Source organism: Amblyomma americanum, chromosome 1 (genome assembly GCF_052857255.1).
Source record: "Amblyomma americanum isolate KBUSLIRL-KWMA chromosome 1, ASM5285725v1, whole genome shotgun sequence".
Taxonomy (NCBI): domain Eukaryota; kingdom Metazoa; phylum Arthropoda; class Arachnida; order Ixodida; family Ixodidae; genus Amblyomma; species Amblyomma americanum.
In genome coordinates, this window is record NC_135497.1 from 474049393 (window position 1) to 474064921 (window position 15529).

At 49.7% G+C, this 15529-nt stretch overlaps 1 protein-coding gene across 1 annotated transcript; it reads right to left on the minus strand.

Annotated features, from left to right (window-relative positions):
- Nucleotides 1-10662: 10662 nt before the first annotated feature.
- LOC144104737 (telomerase-binding protein EST1A-like) lies at nucleotides 10663-14379 on the minus strand. Its single transcript, XM_077637907.1, has one exon. The coding sequence runs from the start codon at nucleotides 14370-14372 to the stop codon at nucleotides 11199-11201; it is 3174 nt and encodes a 1057-aa protein (XP_077494033.1). The 5' UTR covers nucleotides 14373-14379; the 3' UTR covers nucleotides 10663-11198.
- Between the last annotated feature and the right edge of the window lie 1150 nt (nucleotides 14380-15529).

The following is a 15529-nucleotide window of genomic DNA, read 5'->3' on the forward strand; positions in this document are numbered from 1 at the left end:
AGAGAAAATGAATGATAATGCCGACGGATTAAGCAGACTATTCTGAAGTGCTAAAGTGAAAAAGGTCCTCCAGCTTTTATGAGTCTTTGTGTGCATTAATAGCGGACCTAAGTATGTTTTTTATGTATTTGTCTACTCTGATCTATTTCATGCACGGCTCTGACTTGGTTGTTGCCCAAAGGTCCATGATACTTTGATTTAAATGGCGGAACCACTCGGATTCAAACTTTGTTATGTTATTCCATGTTTGTTGGGATAAGCATGGTGGATCAGGGGCACAGACTGAGTGCTTGCGCGTCGTGTGGAGCTTTGTTGCTGGGGCCGAACCGGCCGTTGTATGCCATTGTCAGAGGTTTTGGGGGTTGATTTGGTGCTCGCAGAAGACAACTGGTCCTCCCACTCCCAAGACCAACCCATCTCTCCATGGCAAGAGATTGCTACCACTGGCCGATCGAGATTTTCCTGGCCGCGGAGGAGTTATTAGGATTGGCGCCGGCGGGTCTCTAAGTGTGCCACCAAGAGCATCTCTCGCCAGGTGTCTGCGTGGGGCCATTACCGCACTTCGCCCGGTCGTGGCGTGGGACAAGCGGGGAGCAGGGTTCCGAGAGAACCCCCTTTAAGGAGTCGCCGACGACGCCGCCTCCAGCAAGTGGCCTCGGCCGTCTTCAGATCTTCCCTGGTGTCTCTAATGGCCGATTCCCACGACGGTCCGTTCGCCCGCGGCCCGCGCATCACGTGTTCATGCGCCACTAAAAACTGGTCTGCGATCCGATGACGTCAATTCTTTCCTTAATCAATTTAACGCCCATTTTATCTTATGTACTTGAGAGTGAGGGTTGTCTTACAAAAATTTGAGGGCGGGCCAATAACTTGATTAACCAATCATATAATAGTTTGAAATAAATAGCGCCCCCGAATGCGGGCCAGGCCTCTAGGTCTTTAAAACCAGCCCTCGGAGCCCGGGAAAAGCGTTCTGGGCTACGGTAAAATATAATGCATCTTCGACTGTGCCGATTCAGGCCTATTCCCACGACGGTGCGTTCACGCGCGGCCCGCGCATCACGTGTTCATGCGCCACTAAAAACTGCCCTGCGATCCGATGACGTCAAGCGGATGCGACGGGCCAAAAGAGCAGACGACGCGCTGGGTCTACCACTGTTGCCAGATTATTTTAAAGCGGTTGGCAACGCTGGTCAAACTGGTTTTTCCTCCCGATCCATGACTGCGATTGAATGGTGCAGGTGTGGCCCTTTGTCCAATTCTTCAATGGCCTGGGTCTTCTTGCTAGCCGAGTCGATCAATTTTTTCATGGTAGCGAACGCAGTGCAGCTTGCCAAAACAGCGCGCCAGCTCAACTCCACTCAGCGAAATGCGACAGCCAAAATACTGGCAAGAGCGGTGGTTGCCAGAGCTGGCACGCGCATCTTCGCGGGCTGCCGCTAATTCCTGCGAGGGGAGAGGCACTTGAACTTCCTTGGTTGTCCAGTCCGCGGGCCTACAGCACGCATCTCGCTCTGGTGACGCACGAACACGTCATGCGCTGGCCGCGGGCGAACGGACCGTCGTGTGAATCGGCCATAACAGTCCGACTACTCCTGGCTTCCCGGGATCCGAACAAGCAAGAGCTGAAGCGTGGAAATCAACGTTTTCGAAGGTCTTCGGTGCCGCTCGTCCACAGCAGTCGTCGGCTGCGCTAATGGCACAACCACTTTAGATTATCTCTGGACGGGCCGCTCTCGCTTTGCGCGTCGGTTTCCTCGAAGGAAGAATGGGTTTCGACGACCGTGGGAGAGTTGGCGACCCAACTGACGTCACTTACTATCCCGGCGGTGTCCCGACCGCATCCCGCTCTCCCTCGTGCTCAACTTATGCCAGGGGCGTGTCCATGTGTGCGGAGGTGTAAGGTGGTGCGTGCGAGTAAGTGTTTTGGTACTCCCACCACGGCAAGGGCGTTCCCAACCTGGGGAATTTAGGGAAGACGCAGTGTATAAAACTGGACGGCGGATGCAGTTGAAGCAGCCCCCTTCTGAACTGAAATGCTTGTAAATATGTAACATAAAGTAAGAAACATCTTTCTCCACTCACGAACCCCTTCATTCAGCGGCACTCCTGTCTGGGTCGGAGCGGGCGTCCTCTTGACCGAGGTTGCGTCGAGAAGCTTCATCGATCCCTACCTTCAACACTGGAAACAATGTTTGTTCAGAGAGGGGTAGGAAGGTGGCTGATAAGAAAATTATATTCTATAGCAAAGCTAGCTTGGATGGAGCGAATGCTGAACTATCTCTATTTAGCGACGTTTTTCTCACTAGCTTCTCGTCCCGTTCAGTTGAACAAAACTTGATTGCGTTCAAAAATGTGTTCTCCGCCCTCGTTGATAAGTATATTCCCACCATAACAATTAGAAGTAACAGTTCTGCACTATGGTTTAACAAGCAGCTTTGACGCTTAAACAATAAAAAAAAGCGATTATACAGGCGAGTCGTCAAAAGCACTCACACATCATCGTGGCCTAAATACGAGCAGTGAGACAAAGAATACCAGGCCTGACTTAAATACACTAGTCGACACTTTTTTAAAAGTGACCTATCATCTATGCTGACTAACAACCCTCGAAAATTTTTTCAAGTAGTAAACCCCAGCAGTCATCCTGAAGTTACGCTTACTGATCACAAAGGGGCCACTGTTCCCGAGTCAGAGTGCACACAGATATTAAACAACGCATTTTCGTGTCTTCACCCGCGAGGACGTCTCTTCATGCCCAAACATAGGTACACTTTCAGATATTATTCAGCAGATTACTATCAGCGAGTCCGGTATCATATAACTACCTAATAATGGCAAATTGTCGTCTGCATATGACCACCTTGGCTTGAACAACATGTTTTTAAAAAGCACATCACAAAATGTTGTAAGCGCTCTGCCTTATCACTGTGGCGAACGCCAAGCGCATGTCTCTCACGCTTTCCCTCTTTCCTTCCTCCCCTCACCCTCGACCGGTCACACTATATAAGCTGGCTGATCGGTACGAATAAAGGCTTTTCTATCCCGAGCGTCCGTCAGTGTTCCAGGGAAACACAGCGCGCGCAGTGCGCGTACTTGCTATGTAACAGTGGCGACGAGCTCTAAGCGAACCCACGACCAGAGCCAACCTGAAACGACGCTCAAGACGGAGCCGCTGGACACAACCATTTCGGTCATGGCACATCATCAGCTTCCCGAGTATGACGACCGCAGTGACAACTGGAGGGCGTATTTTACGAAAGTTGAAGCCTACTTTGAAGCAACTGGAATCCAAGATTCAATGAAGAAGGCGTTGCTCACTTGTGCACTGAATTCACGCACAGTACAGGTACATTGAGGGAAATTTGCACAAAAGAAGCCTAATACGCTGAATTACGAAGAAGTAGTTGAAGTCCTAACTGCGTATTTTGACCCAAAACGCCACGAAATAACTGAGAGCTTCCGCTTTTTCAACCAGCGCCAGTTTGAAGGTGAGTCTGTTCATACATTCATTGTTGAAATTCGCCAAATAGCGGATGGCTGCAATTTCGGAAGCATGCTGAATAGAATGCTTCGCGACAAGATAGTATGCGGCGTCAGATCAAGTGCCCTGCAAAAGCAGTTGCTTGCGAAAACAGACCTCAACCTGAAGGAAGCCGAAGCTATAGCGCTTAGGTCAGAGACAGCAGGCAAGGATTCCAACGCGATTTCTTCGGACTTGACAGCCGTAATGAAGACAAGCTCGCGGTGACGGACCTGCGACGAGCCGGTTATAAAGTTTGGACGGTGCGGAAGCACAAAACACAATGAAAACGCGTATAGATGGATGAAAGCTCGATGCTACCGCTGCGGCAGGTTCGGGCACCTTGCAAAAAGTGCCTTAGCGATGTCAGCAAGTAACGCTAGAAAACACATGCTCGAAACAGGTCAAGCCAAGCGTTACATGTAACTGAGAAAACCTTGGATCACTCGGCTAACAGCATTAACATCTGGACTTTGGTTGTGTCTCGGAAATCTCAGTTGGAACCTCCGATTCGCCGAACGTTCGCGTGGGGTGACAGCGATATACTGCTGATCGTCTATACTGGTTCAGCTGTGTGTGTTGTCCCAGGCAACTTTTTGAGCAGCCCAAGAAACAGTGGCCACCATTATCACCATCCCACATAAAACTTTCCTGTTACCTAGGGACCTTGCCACTACTGGGGCAGTTGGATACGCCTCTCGTACAACGGGACTATCGTCGAGGGTTCATTAATTGTTATCGACTGCTCAGGACCAAGCCTCTGCGGACAGGACTAGATATTAAAACTCAGCAAAGCCGGGTCGTCAGTCCTCAACATCGGTGCGAAGCTGGGGGAGAGCTTCGGGAAGAACTGTACATCAACTGTGGCTGATGTGATCTAGAATTTCCAAGACGTTTTCAGCACAGAATCAGGCCTGATAGACGTACCACGAGTGCATCTGCAACTTAAAGAAGCCACACCAAAATTATGTAAGGCCCATTCTCTTCCATTTGCTTGGCGCGACAAGGTCTTCAAAAAGATTGAAAGGCTTCAAACCATCGGAGTGTTGTCCCCTGTAACACACGAAGAGTGGGCTACACCAATTGTGCCGGTACGGAAAAAGGATGGCACCGTTCGAATCTGCGCAGATTTCAAAGTAACCTTAAATCATGCGTGCGAGCTGGAGCAATACCCGCTACCTGTTATTGATGAAATTCTTGCGTCTCTGAATGGCGGCGAGCAATTCAGCACGCTCGACCTGCGCGACGCCTATAATCAGATGCCTCTCGATCACCAGTCCAAGAAACTGTGTGTTATCAATACGCACCGGGGGTTGTTCTGCAACAACCGCTTGCCTTTCATTATAGCTTCCGTGCCTGCAATTTTTCAATGGAAAATCGACACTGTATTTGCAAGGCATATCAGGTGTCCAGGCTTACCTACCTCGAAGATTTATAGATATCGGAAAAAGACGGCGGCACCGATAGATTAAGGCTTGTGCTCCAGCGTCTCCAGGAGCACGGGGTTTAGCTCAGACTGGACAAATGTAAATTTAACTAGGCGTCGGTTTCCTACTTAGGTCACCGAATTGACCGTGAGGGTTTACATCCGACAGAGCAGCATATGGAAGCAATCATGCAAGCTCCTTGTCCGCAAAATGTGCAGGAGCTGCGCGCATTTTTGGGCATGATTACATTTTACGCAAAGTTCATGCCGAATTTATCATCCATCCGTGCACCTTCGTACAAGCTGCTAGAGAACACACGATGGATTTGGGAAACCGAGCAGGAGGCAGAAATTATGCAAGCTAAAGGCCTTCGTCGGGAAGGGGTACTTGCGCATTTCAATCCGGCTGCAGACCTCAAGCTGGAGTGTGACGCGTCGCAACATGAGATGGCGCCGTGCTATTCCACACATATGGCAAAGTGAACAAGCCCATCGGCTTCTGTTCCCTAACCTTAACAAAGGCTGAAAAGAATTACTCTCAACTCGAATGCGAACCCCTTGCCCTTTTATTTGGTGTAACAAAGTTCCGGGACTTTATCGTAGGTCGAATTCACACTTGTTACCGACCACCAGCTCTTCCTGGGATTGCTGAGGGCATATCGACCGAACCCATCACTGGCAGCCGCTCGCATACAACGTTAGTCTCTGTTCCTTGGAGTTTTCCGCTACAAGCTCCAGTACTCGCTAGGTAAGCAACTTCTGCATGCCGACGCCCCGAGTCGACTGTCACAACCTATGACAGAGTTGCAATCAGACGATCCCCCTGATTACATTCTTGCTCTAGCAGGATTGGAAGACTGAACAGTGTCAGTTGATGAACTGAAGCAGTCAACTGCAAATGACCCGCAACCGAAAACGGTTGCGCAGTGGACAAAGTATGGCTGGCCGTCGACCGCAAGATGATAGATGAGAGTATTATTTCATTATTCGATAAAAGACAAGGCCTATCTTTGGCTCACGGACTGGTGTACTGGGGGCACCGCGTAATAGTGCCGAAGGAAGCACGACATCGTGTTTCGTACCTACTGCACGAAACACACCAGGGGTCTTTAGTTATGAAAGCAGTTGCCAGATAATCATTTTGGTGGCCAGGATTGGGTCGGGACATTGAACAACTAGCAGCAACATGCCAGAATTGTGTCCAAAACTTGCCCATGCCAGCCGCAGCACCGCCAGAGAGTTGGCCGACTGCGCGAGAACAGTGGTTCAGGATACATGTTGATTTCGCAGGGCCATTTGCGGGAAGCATGATTCTCGTTGTAGTGGATGCGCAAAGCAAGTGGATCGAGGCAGTCCCTATGAAGCAAGCTACTGCTACAGCTACAGTGAAATGCTTCCGCGAGATATTTAGCAGGTTCGGCATTCCAAGGACTGTGGCCTCTGACAAGGGAACTCAGTTTACCAGTCATGAATTCGATACCTTCATGAAAAAGAATAATATAACGCATCTTCGAACGGCTGTGTTTCACCCACAGTCTAATGGAATGGCGGAAAGAGCAGTCAGAACGATAAAGGATGGCCTCAAGAAGATGGGGCGGGGGGGGGGGATATTAGATACCCACATTTCCAGACTGCTTTTTAATAACAGGACACCTAACAGCTCGGGCACTTCTCATTCAGAGGCGCTTCTTGGTTATCGTCTCCGGTCTCGCCTGGACACATGTTTTTCTCCCATTGTTACAGGTTCCGTCTCGGAGCCAGATGCATGGTCACCACCTCTACCTGGAGCTGCAGTGGATGCACGTAACTTTGGCGTAGGAGGAAACTGGCTCCCTGGAACAGTCACGTCTACTGGAGGGTCACGAATGATCCCCGTGCATAAACCAGCCGGACCGGTCAGGCGTCACGTTGGCCAGGTGTGTGTTCGACACACAACTCCCCCAAGTGCGCTGGATCACGACCCAGGGGAAGACAACGCTGTGCAAGCAGAGACACCATCACCGGTCTCGCACGACAAATGAGTGGAGCGCGCGATCCCTCGACCAGATACCGAACCTCCAAGTGGCTTCATCACCGGCGAATTCGTCATCAGCGCAAGAATAAAAAGGCCATCCGCAGCGGCAGCAGCAGAAAGAACCTGCATCGGTGCAGCCACCATGCACACAGCTGTCACTGCGACCTTCCTCGCGCCAAAAGAAGCCAATACAGCGAATTTATCTTTAAAGGAAGATAAATGTTGTAAACGCTTTGCCTTATCACTGTGGCGAACGCCAAGCGCATGTCTCAGCCTTTCCTTCTTTCCTTCCTCCCCTCACCCTCGACCGGTCACGCTATGCAAGCAGGCTGATAGGTACGAATAAAGGCTTTTCTATCCCGAGCGTCTGTCAGTGTTCCAGGGAAGCACGGCGCGCGCAATGTGCGTACTTTCTATGTAACACAAAACATTTCGGTAGTCCTACGCGCACAGTCATTGTCATCCGGCCGGATTCCTAGTCATTGGCGCACATCCAAGGTCATACCAATTTTTAAAGCTAGCGTTCGCACATCTCCTGTAAACTACCGACCCATTTCATTAACTAGCACCGTCTGTAAACTAGTGAAGCACATCATACATTCGTAAATCATAACATTCCTAGAAGAGCATAACATAATCATCAAATGCCAGCACAGCTTTCGCAAGGAATATTTATGGGATGGGCAGCTAGCGGGATTTATTAATGACTTGCTATCCTGTATTGACGTCGGCAACCAGGTGGATGCCATATTCTTTGATTTTTCTAAAGCTTTTGGTCACGTTCCTCACCTCAGGCTACTAACAAAACTAAAACATCTTAACATTGACACACAAGTCGTTTTATGGATAAACGATTTGTTGTCATTCCGAACACAGTTCACAAAAAAAACCCACTAGAATTCCTCTCTTATTCCAGTCACGTCCGGCGTCCCACAAGAGAGCGTGCTTGGTCTATTGCTTTTCTAAATATATATTAGTGATTTGCGTAACTGCATCTCATCTCTGTAAGACTTCGCTTATGACTGTGTTATTGAACGTAAAATTACTACTGAAACTGACCAACAAGCGTCGCAATCAGACCTAAACGCGATTAATACGCGGTGTTCTGACTGGCAACTGACCTTAAATCATACTAAAACTAAGTGCATGTCATTTACACGTTCCTGTTCCTGCATTTTAACCTCATATTTTATAGATAACAATATTGTCGAGCTTACTACCACATACAAATACCTTGGACTAAATTTTCAAATGGATCTAACATTGCATCATCACACAAACGTTACACTTGAAACTGCTAATCGCTCACTCGGAATCATGAAACACTGACTAAGGCAAGCACCCTCACACTTAAAAAAGGTCGTATACACCACCTTAATCAGACCTAAAATTGAATATGCATGTGCAATCTGGGACCCGATCCAGGATTACATCATACGTAACATTGAATCCCTGCAAAGCCGTACTGTTCGCTCCGTTTTTTCGGGCTATTCCCCGTACACCAGTGTTACATCCCTAAAAAATCGTGCCGAATTAGATCCGCAACCACTATGACGAAAACACGCTCGCCTACCTCCTTGCCTCATCTACTCTCGCCGTGACCATCTTTACAAAGTCATTCAGCCATTCAGTCATCACTGTACGCGCAATCATTCATACCTAGAACCGTAAGTGACTAGAATAACCTACCATCAGATATTGCTACCGAGGTTCACCCAGAAAAATTTCTCGAAATGCTGCGTACCCACATCATAATCTGACGTCCCTGTGCATCACTTTACTTTTATAGTGTTAGTAATCCTTCTTTTGTGCTCCCTCGAATACCATTACCTTCTTCCAGATGTTTCTTTTCCATTTGTTTTTTCTTTCTGGGTTGTTTTTGTATGCTTAATCCCAGCTGTTTGAATTTGTACGCTTTTCTGTTTCGCTATAGAGTTGTTGCTATTGTTTTTTACTGTACTTCAAAATGGTGCCTATTTTTTGTTTTTTTCTCTCTGATTTCTGTTTCTAGAAAAGTGTTGTCAAAGTGCATCGTGTATCCACCCTATGTAATACCCTCCCCGGAGGGCCTTTGGGGTATTTGAATAAATAAATAAATAATTAAGAGAGCAGCAGAGAGCCAAAAACAAATGGCTATGAGACAGGTCCACAGAGAGGGGGCAGTGAGCCGAAGCCGAAATCTGAAGGAAAAGCTCTAGCTATGCATAATGAAAACGATGTACCTGTATTGCCATCTGTCCGCTCTAGATAGAACTACCAGTGCACCAAGTTCCAAATGACAAGCCCCAGAGGGCCCAATTGAGGAGCTGCAAACGCGCCCCAGGACCAAATGCTGTAGTGAAATGTATTTCTAAAGTGAAAGGAATACTGTAGTCCCCATTTAAGCAAAAATAACGCCATGTCAGCGGCAGATTGCACTTGCAGGAGGCAAAAAATGAAAAATTAAACGAGAAGTGTACCCAGCGCCATGTGCTTGTAGTGGAGTGAAGGCGACACGCGCCAAAATTCAAACAGTGCCACGGCCTATTATACCCATTTTTCATGGCTGGAGAGCGCGCGTGTGAGGTAAAGAGGGACAACATACGTTTCAATGTTGTAGAGGGAGATGTATTCCTCATTAATGCACAAAAAAAAGAATATTCCTGTTCAAAAAAGCAAGAAAAAGCAGCAAATAGGAAATGTGCAGCGAAAAGGCGCCTGGCTCCACTTATCGTGAAGCGGACGAAAAGGAAACGTCCTGGCGCCAAATTAAAATGCCGAATGGCAATATTTTGCTATTTTGGATACTTGGGGCGCGCCAGAGTGCCGTAAAAGGGAGAAATTATGTTAGAGTGTTATGGGCATGACACAATCTTATATTGTGCACCCAGTGTGGCCTTGTGGTAGCCACGGCTTCCCGTGGCTGCGGTGGTTTTTACATTGACAACAGCAAATTCAGTGTTTTAAAGGTCACTGACAACAAAGTTACTGAAACGCAAATTGGACAGCTGAATAAGGAGGAGTTAACCACCAAAGGCAGAAAGCCAAATGATGCATCTACGGCTAAGTTGCATTAATTTCCGATATGCTACATATTTGCTGTCACAGGCAAACGTGATGCACTGGGTGCATATAGTAAGAAACATGCGAGTTTAAATGTGGTTCTGTGCAAGAAGAATTCTGAACTTGGTAGTGAACAGAGAAACAGAGAGAGGCAAAACAGTGCGCCTTCATTCAAAGAAGCACTTTTGCACCGAAGTGAACTGCTTTGACAAACTACCGCTCTTCGATCTTATTACCATGCCCTAGTTCCCGTCACAACCATTCTCTCACCATGTTTAAGAAAAAGAACAGCAAAAACGTACTACGGTATGCTCCATTAGCTGCACAACAAATCCAGATATTCTTACAGCTCACCAGGGGAAAAATAGAGCTCAATCTAGAGGCATCCTCACCAATGGCTTTTCCACATAAACGTCATGCCTTGTGTATACTCAATGGACAATGATTGTGCTGCTGCAGCAACAATTCTGTCGCCAGGCGCTTTCATCGGAGAAAAAAGAAATTTCAAGCACTAATGACGTACCATTCGCCTTATCGTACTTGCCGCAACAATGCACATCCACGAGAGTGAGGCGAACTTACAATATCCATCCTCCCGGTACTTCAGCAACGGAAAAACTGCTTCCCAAAAGAACTGGAAAAAAATGAACATTAAAGTTTTCCCTCAATTTTTTTTATTCACGAGTAAAAAAAGAAACTGCCAACAGGGTTGGCTTTCGTTCCAGGTCAAGAGTAGAGGAAAACAAAAATACACTGAAACTGAGGAAGGAGACAGAAAAAAAGTAAATGAATTTGTGATGCTGCTTTTCTGCAGCCAGCAGAGGCATGCGCATGCCGTTTGTGCTTCATGAAACACCTCACCCCTCCCACTTCGCTGGGCTAGTAGTGCACCACCTTCCAGCTCAAGGGCATGGCCGTTGCTGCTTCTTGTTCTCTTTTCAAGACACCCTAGTAAAAGCAAAAGCGATTGTCTCCCCCTCCAGAAGTGTCGGGGCGGTGTGCATTGGGGTTTCATTGGCCAGCCTGAGACATGTGTTAGCATGGCTGGGGTGTACCTGCTGCTAGGTGTCTGCAAAAACAGCGCTTATCCAGGGCAAGGGAGATCGCTTTGTACAGCTGCTGCTATAGCTGGAACAGTTTCTGCTCTCGCTTCAGTACTTCTCACTCGCTCGCGAAGCTTCTGACCCTGGTGCTCATGAGATGTTGGCCCAACGAAGAAAGGCTGGCAGGTCCCGCACAGGGACATTGTGTGTGAGGGCCTTTATGCACAGATTCCGGTCCTCTGTGATGAGAACTGTATCGCGATACAGCTTCAAAGGTGCATCAGGTTCCCTGGGAAATGCTTGTTCGGCCCGGTCTCTGCATAGAAGCTGGCAGCAGGTCAAAATTTGGTCGTCGTTGGTCCCCTTGTAGTCGCCGAGGTCCTCACAGCGGAAGTTGATGGTGTCCAGGAGAGATCCTCGGAGGGTGATGGTCCTTAGCTTTGGCTCACGCTGTCCGAACCGCTCCTCCAGATAAGTGAGGGCAGCCCTGGCATTCGAGCTCACCTCCCCGCAGTGGTCTGCGTATCCTGTGCCCGGGCGAGAGCCACCTCGTGAAAGGCCGTGCAACTCATTTAAAACGACGATGGGCACGTAGACGTAGAAATGTCCGTCGGCGACCAGCTTCTTCACGAGCGGCAGGTGGTCGATGAAGGAGTTGGTGTCCGGGATAAGGTACCGCGGCCGGATCTCCAGAATAAACGCCTGCTTGCTCCGATGCTCCTGGAGCACAGCTTGGATGCAGGCGTGATGGCGCTCGTGCTGCTCCTTGGCCCGACGCAGCTGCTCCTTCTTGGTCCACAGCTTCTGGATCTCTTTCTCCTCCTCGCTGGACGTGAACTGGGCCTTCTGATCGTCCAGGGAGTCTCCCATCTCCAGCTCCTCGTCTGACGAATCGTAGGTGACCTCTTTCTTCGAGTCCGACTTGATATCTGAGACGGTGATCAGTGAGACGAAGCGCTTGCGCTCAACGTTGAACTCCAGGTATGGTGTGGAGATGCCACACAGGTACTCTCCAAATAGCTGGATGCGGCTTATGCGTAGGTAGCTTCGGGCCCGTTCCCGATTGCAAGGCACCTGGACGTAGAATGCCTCCTGAGGGGCGCCGAGCAGGGGCACGAAGCCGGCTAGAGTGGCATCTTCAGGTAGGGTCACCAGCTCACGATCTTCCGCAGGGTCCTTGTAAAATGTCACGTCGTTCAAGTTCAACTTTAGCAGAACTGTCAACAGGTCTGCGAGCGTTGTCCAGACATTTCCTTTTACACTGGTGTTGTACTCGCAGGGTGAGGGCGGGGGCATCCAGAGTCGCTTCTGACAGGACATCCAGTCGGTCCACACCTTGAGGGCGGGCAGCAGCTCGGCCAGGTCATCCGATAGGGAGACCCCCGGGGAAGAGGACTCCGGCGTGGAAGACGGGGAGGAAGAGGAGCAACCTTGTTGCAGCAGCTGCGTGACCCTCTCCAGCATGATGGCCACGTGGGCGAGCGCCACCTGTAGGCTCCGTTCTTGGAGCAGCGACTGACAGTCAGGGGCCAGGCTGCACACTTTAAGTGAAGTATTGGCCACAGTGAACATATTGATGGCGAGCAACTGCAGATGCCGGGTGTGGGTGATGGCCGCAGGCGTCCTCTGGAGCAGGCACCGGAACTCCATCAGCATCCGCCGAGCAGTCGCGGGGAACGTCTCCATGCCAACCCTGGAGAAAAGCTTCCCGTGGACATGCAGGAAACTCAGGGTGTACCTTTTCTTGAGATCGATGGTGGAGAGCTTCACAAGCTGCTCCAGTTCCCGTGAAGCTTGGTCCGCATGGCGGCAGCTGCTCCGGTGTGAACTGAATCCGTCGGATCGAATCCATATTTCCAGCCGTTCCTCATCCCATGGGTTCTCCAGGACTCGCTGCTGATTGGTGCCATCTTCTTCCAGTCGCTTGCGCTCCAGGTGCTCATACGTTTTCCTGGCATCATCGAAGAGGGCAAGCAGGCTCTCCCTTGCCGTCAGGAAAGGATTACTCGCCGCAAGGCTCCGCATGTAGTAATAAACGGCGTCAAGCTTCCGCCGCGCATAAACCGCAAGAATGGCAAGCTGGTTATATGGACGGCCATTCTTAGGAGCTATCTGTTGAGCCTTCAGGTACCAATTGCGTGCCTTGCCGTAGTTGGTGGTACCCATGGCCTGCTCCCGATATCGTGCCAGGTCCCCAAGGCAGATGTAGATCTTCTGCACAGAGATGAGCACCAGCCTGACTGAGTCTGGGAGGGATCGGCCGCCAGCGGCATCTGGTACACCTAACGAGGGAGAGGACCCCGTCCCCAGCAAGCCACACAGTTCGGCGTCAAAGAACTGGTTCAGGCTGAGACCATGCGTCTCCTCGAACTTGTACAGGAGGTTCTCGTAGAAGTTGATGCCCTCATCAACCAGGTTGAGAAGCTGTATCTTGGCCTCTTCCCGAAAGTCGGGGCACTGGTCCATGACACGACGGAACGTCTCGATTCCTTGGTAGAAGGCGGACTTCCACAGGGAGTTTTCTATGTTCCGCTCGGCGCAGAGCCTTGGGTCGGCCAGGATCACATTTTCGTACCGGAGCTGAAGCTTCCACCTGCAGTGTCCCATTGCTTTTGTGTCAATATTCTGGATCTCTTTGGAAAGATATGTGGAGAGTTCTCGATACAAACGAGCTGCCTCATGCAGGTTCTTCTCCACAAGTGGCTTTACCCGGCTTCGGCTGTACATGTATGATGAAGGTGAAATAAGCTGGTTTCCATGATACACTGGGGACACCTTGTGATCAGGCAGAAGGCCCGAAAATGGCACTGTAGGAACAGCAGCTGGATTATGTGGAGTCTCTACTGCAGGTGACACCACGGGCGGCGATGCCTCAAATTGGCATGTGAAACTGGGCTGCGGTGTTATCGGCACTGCTGTTTCGCTGTGAACATTGTCCACTGGAAGATGGGGTTGTGGCTTCGCAGCAATGAGAGGCTTATCTTGGCCCGCGCTACATGGGGGAGCCGAGGCAGCACTCCTCTCTTCACGATGCTCAGAGGAAATACCAAGAGAGCTAACAAGGCTTATGTTGCACGGGATGCGGTTGAGTTCACCTTTGGCCGCGGACGATGCTGCCACTACGTTCTCGGAGGATGTAGGCCTATTTCGCTTCTGGTAATGGGGAGGTAGCTGGGACTTGGGTGTCTTTGGTGGCGAGGCTTTCCGGGCGGAAGTGGCTTCGTTCTTGAGATTCTTCCAACGCACCTCCATTAGCATCCAGTGCCAGCTGGCTGATACACCGCTGGCCCCACTGCTCGGGTTGTCAGCCTTCTGACTGAACATGCGCTGCTGTCTTCTTCTTCACCTCAGTAAATATGGCACATACCCACGCAGGGGGATTGACCAAGGCTCAGTGAAGAATGCTAATGAGGCATTTGCGCCATGAAAAAGATGTGAGAAGACTGAATCGAGATAAAATTTGGAAGATTCAAATGAATTAAAGAAATTTGCCGTTGCGGTTCTTCTTCTTCCACTACAGCCGCACTCCAATTGTTGACAAAAGGAGTAGGCAGCAGACTTTTGTGAGTGTATGCCGCCGATCTACTGTCCCTTTTCTCCTCAGAGAGAGACCCACGACGAAGCCTGTTGATGAAACGGCGCGTTAAGCGACAGGGCTCTAGGAAAGAGCTCTGGTAGCTCTCATTCCTTTCTCGTTTTGGTACACTGCTGTTTTTGCTGGTGCTATCTTGGCTGCATGTCCCTGGGCGTACAGAAGATTCTACTATGGGCTCCCCACTGCAGTCTTCGTCTCGGGCTGCAATGCCGTCCGAGTGATGCCCGCCTGTTGAAAGTCCATTCAAAGTCGGGCTTGCTGATTTTTCTTCTTCCATTCGCTTACTTCTCCTCTTTTTCATTGTCTTTTTCATATCTTCTCGACTCATGTCCTGTTAAATTTCATCTGCATCATCAGAGCCACTTTGTCGTGTTGCGCTTTCTGAAAAGTTGCTCCTTAGAAAAGGTGACGATGTTCGTCTCGGTCGGCCTGCAGTCCTGGCAGGCATTCCTTGTGTCCTCTCGAGATTTGTTTAACGTTTCCTGGAGATCGTGTTCTCTTGGCCCCGAGTCTCCGCAAAGGCGCCGCTCCTCTTGCCACTTCACCTACCCCGTCTCCCAACCCTGGAAAAAGAACTCTAAGACTACATTTCGTTGTCCTTCAGTGCATTCAATGTGCTGCAGTCCCCACTGGGGCCAAAAGGTTAGTGATCGACGACTTTCTGCTTCATAGCTGGCCTATTCATCTCAGAAGACCAGCGTCTCCCTGATGTGCTCCGTGCAATTTTCCTGGGCTTTCATTTCTAGCTCCTTAAGATGTCTCACCTTTCATCCTGGTTAAGGGGGAGGCTGTGTTTTCTTTGCACTGTTTTCAGCATTGTTATCTGCCACTTCAATGGCCTCAGTGTTCTCGGTTTCGGTGGGGAAGGACATGGCCGAAGACGGAG

Coding starts and splice junctions, on each gene's coding strand:
- LOC144104737 (XM_077637907.1), bottom strand. CDS start 14,372: ATGTTCAGTCAGAAGGCTGACAACCCGAGCAGTGGGGCCAGCGGTGTA.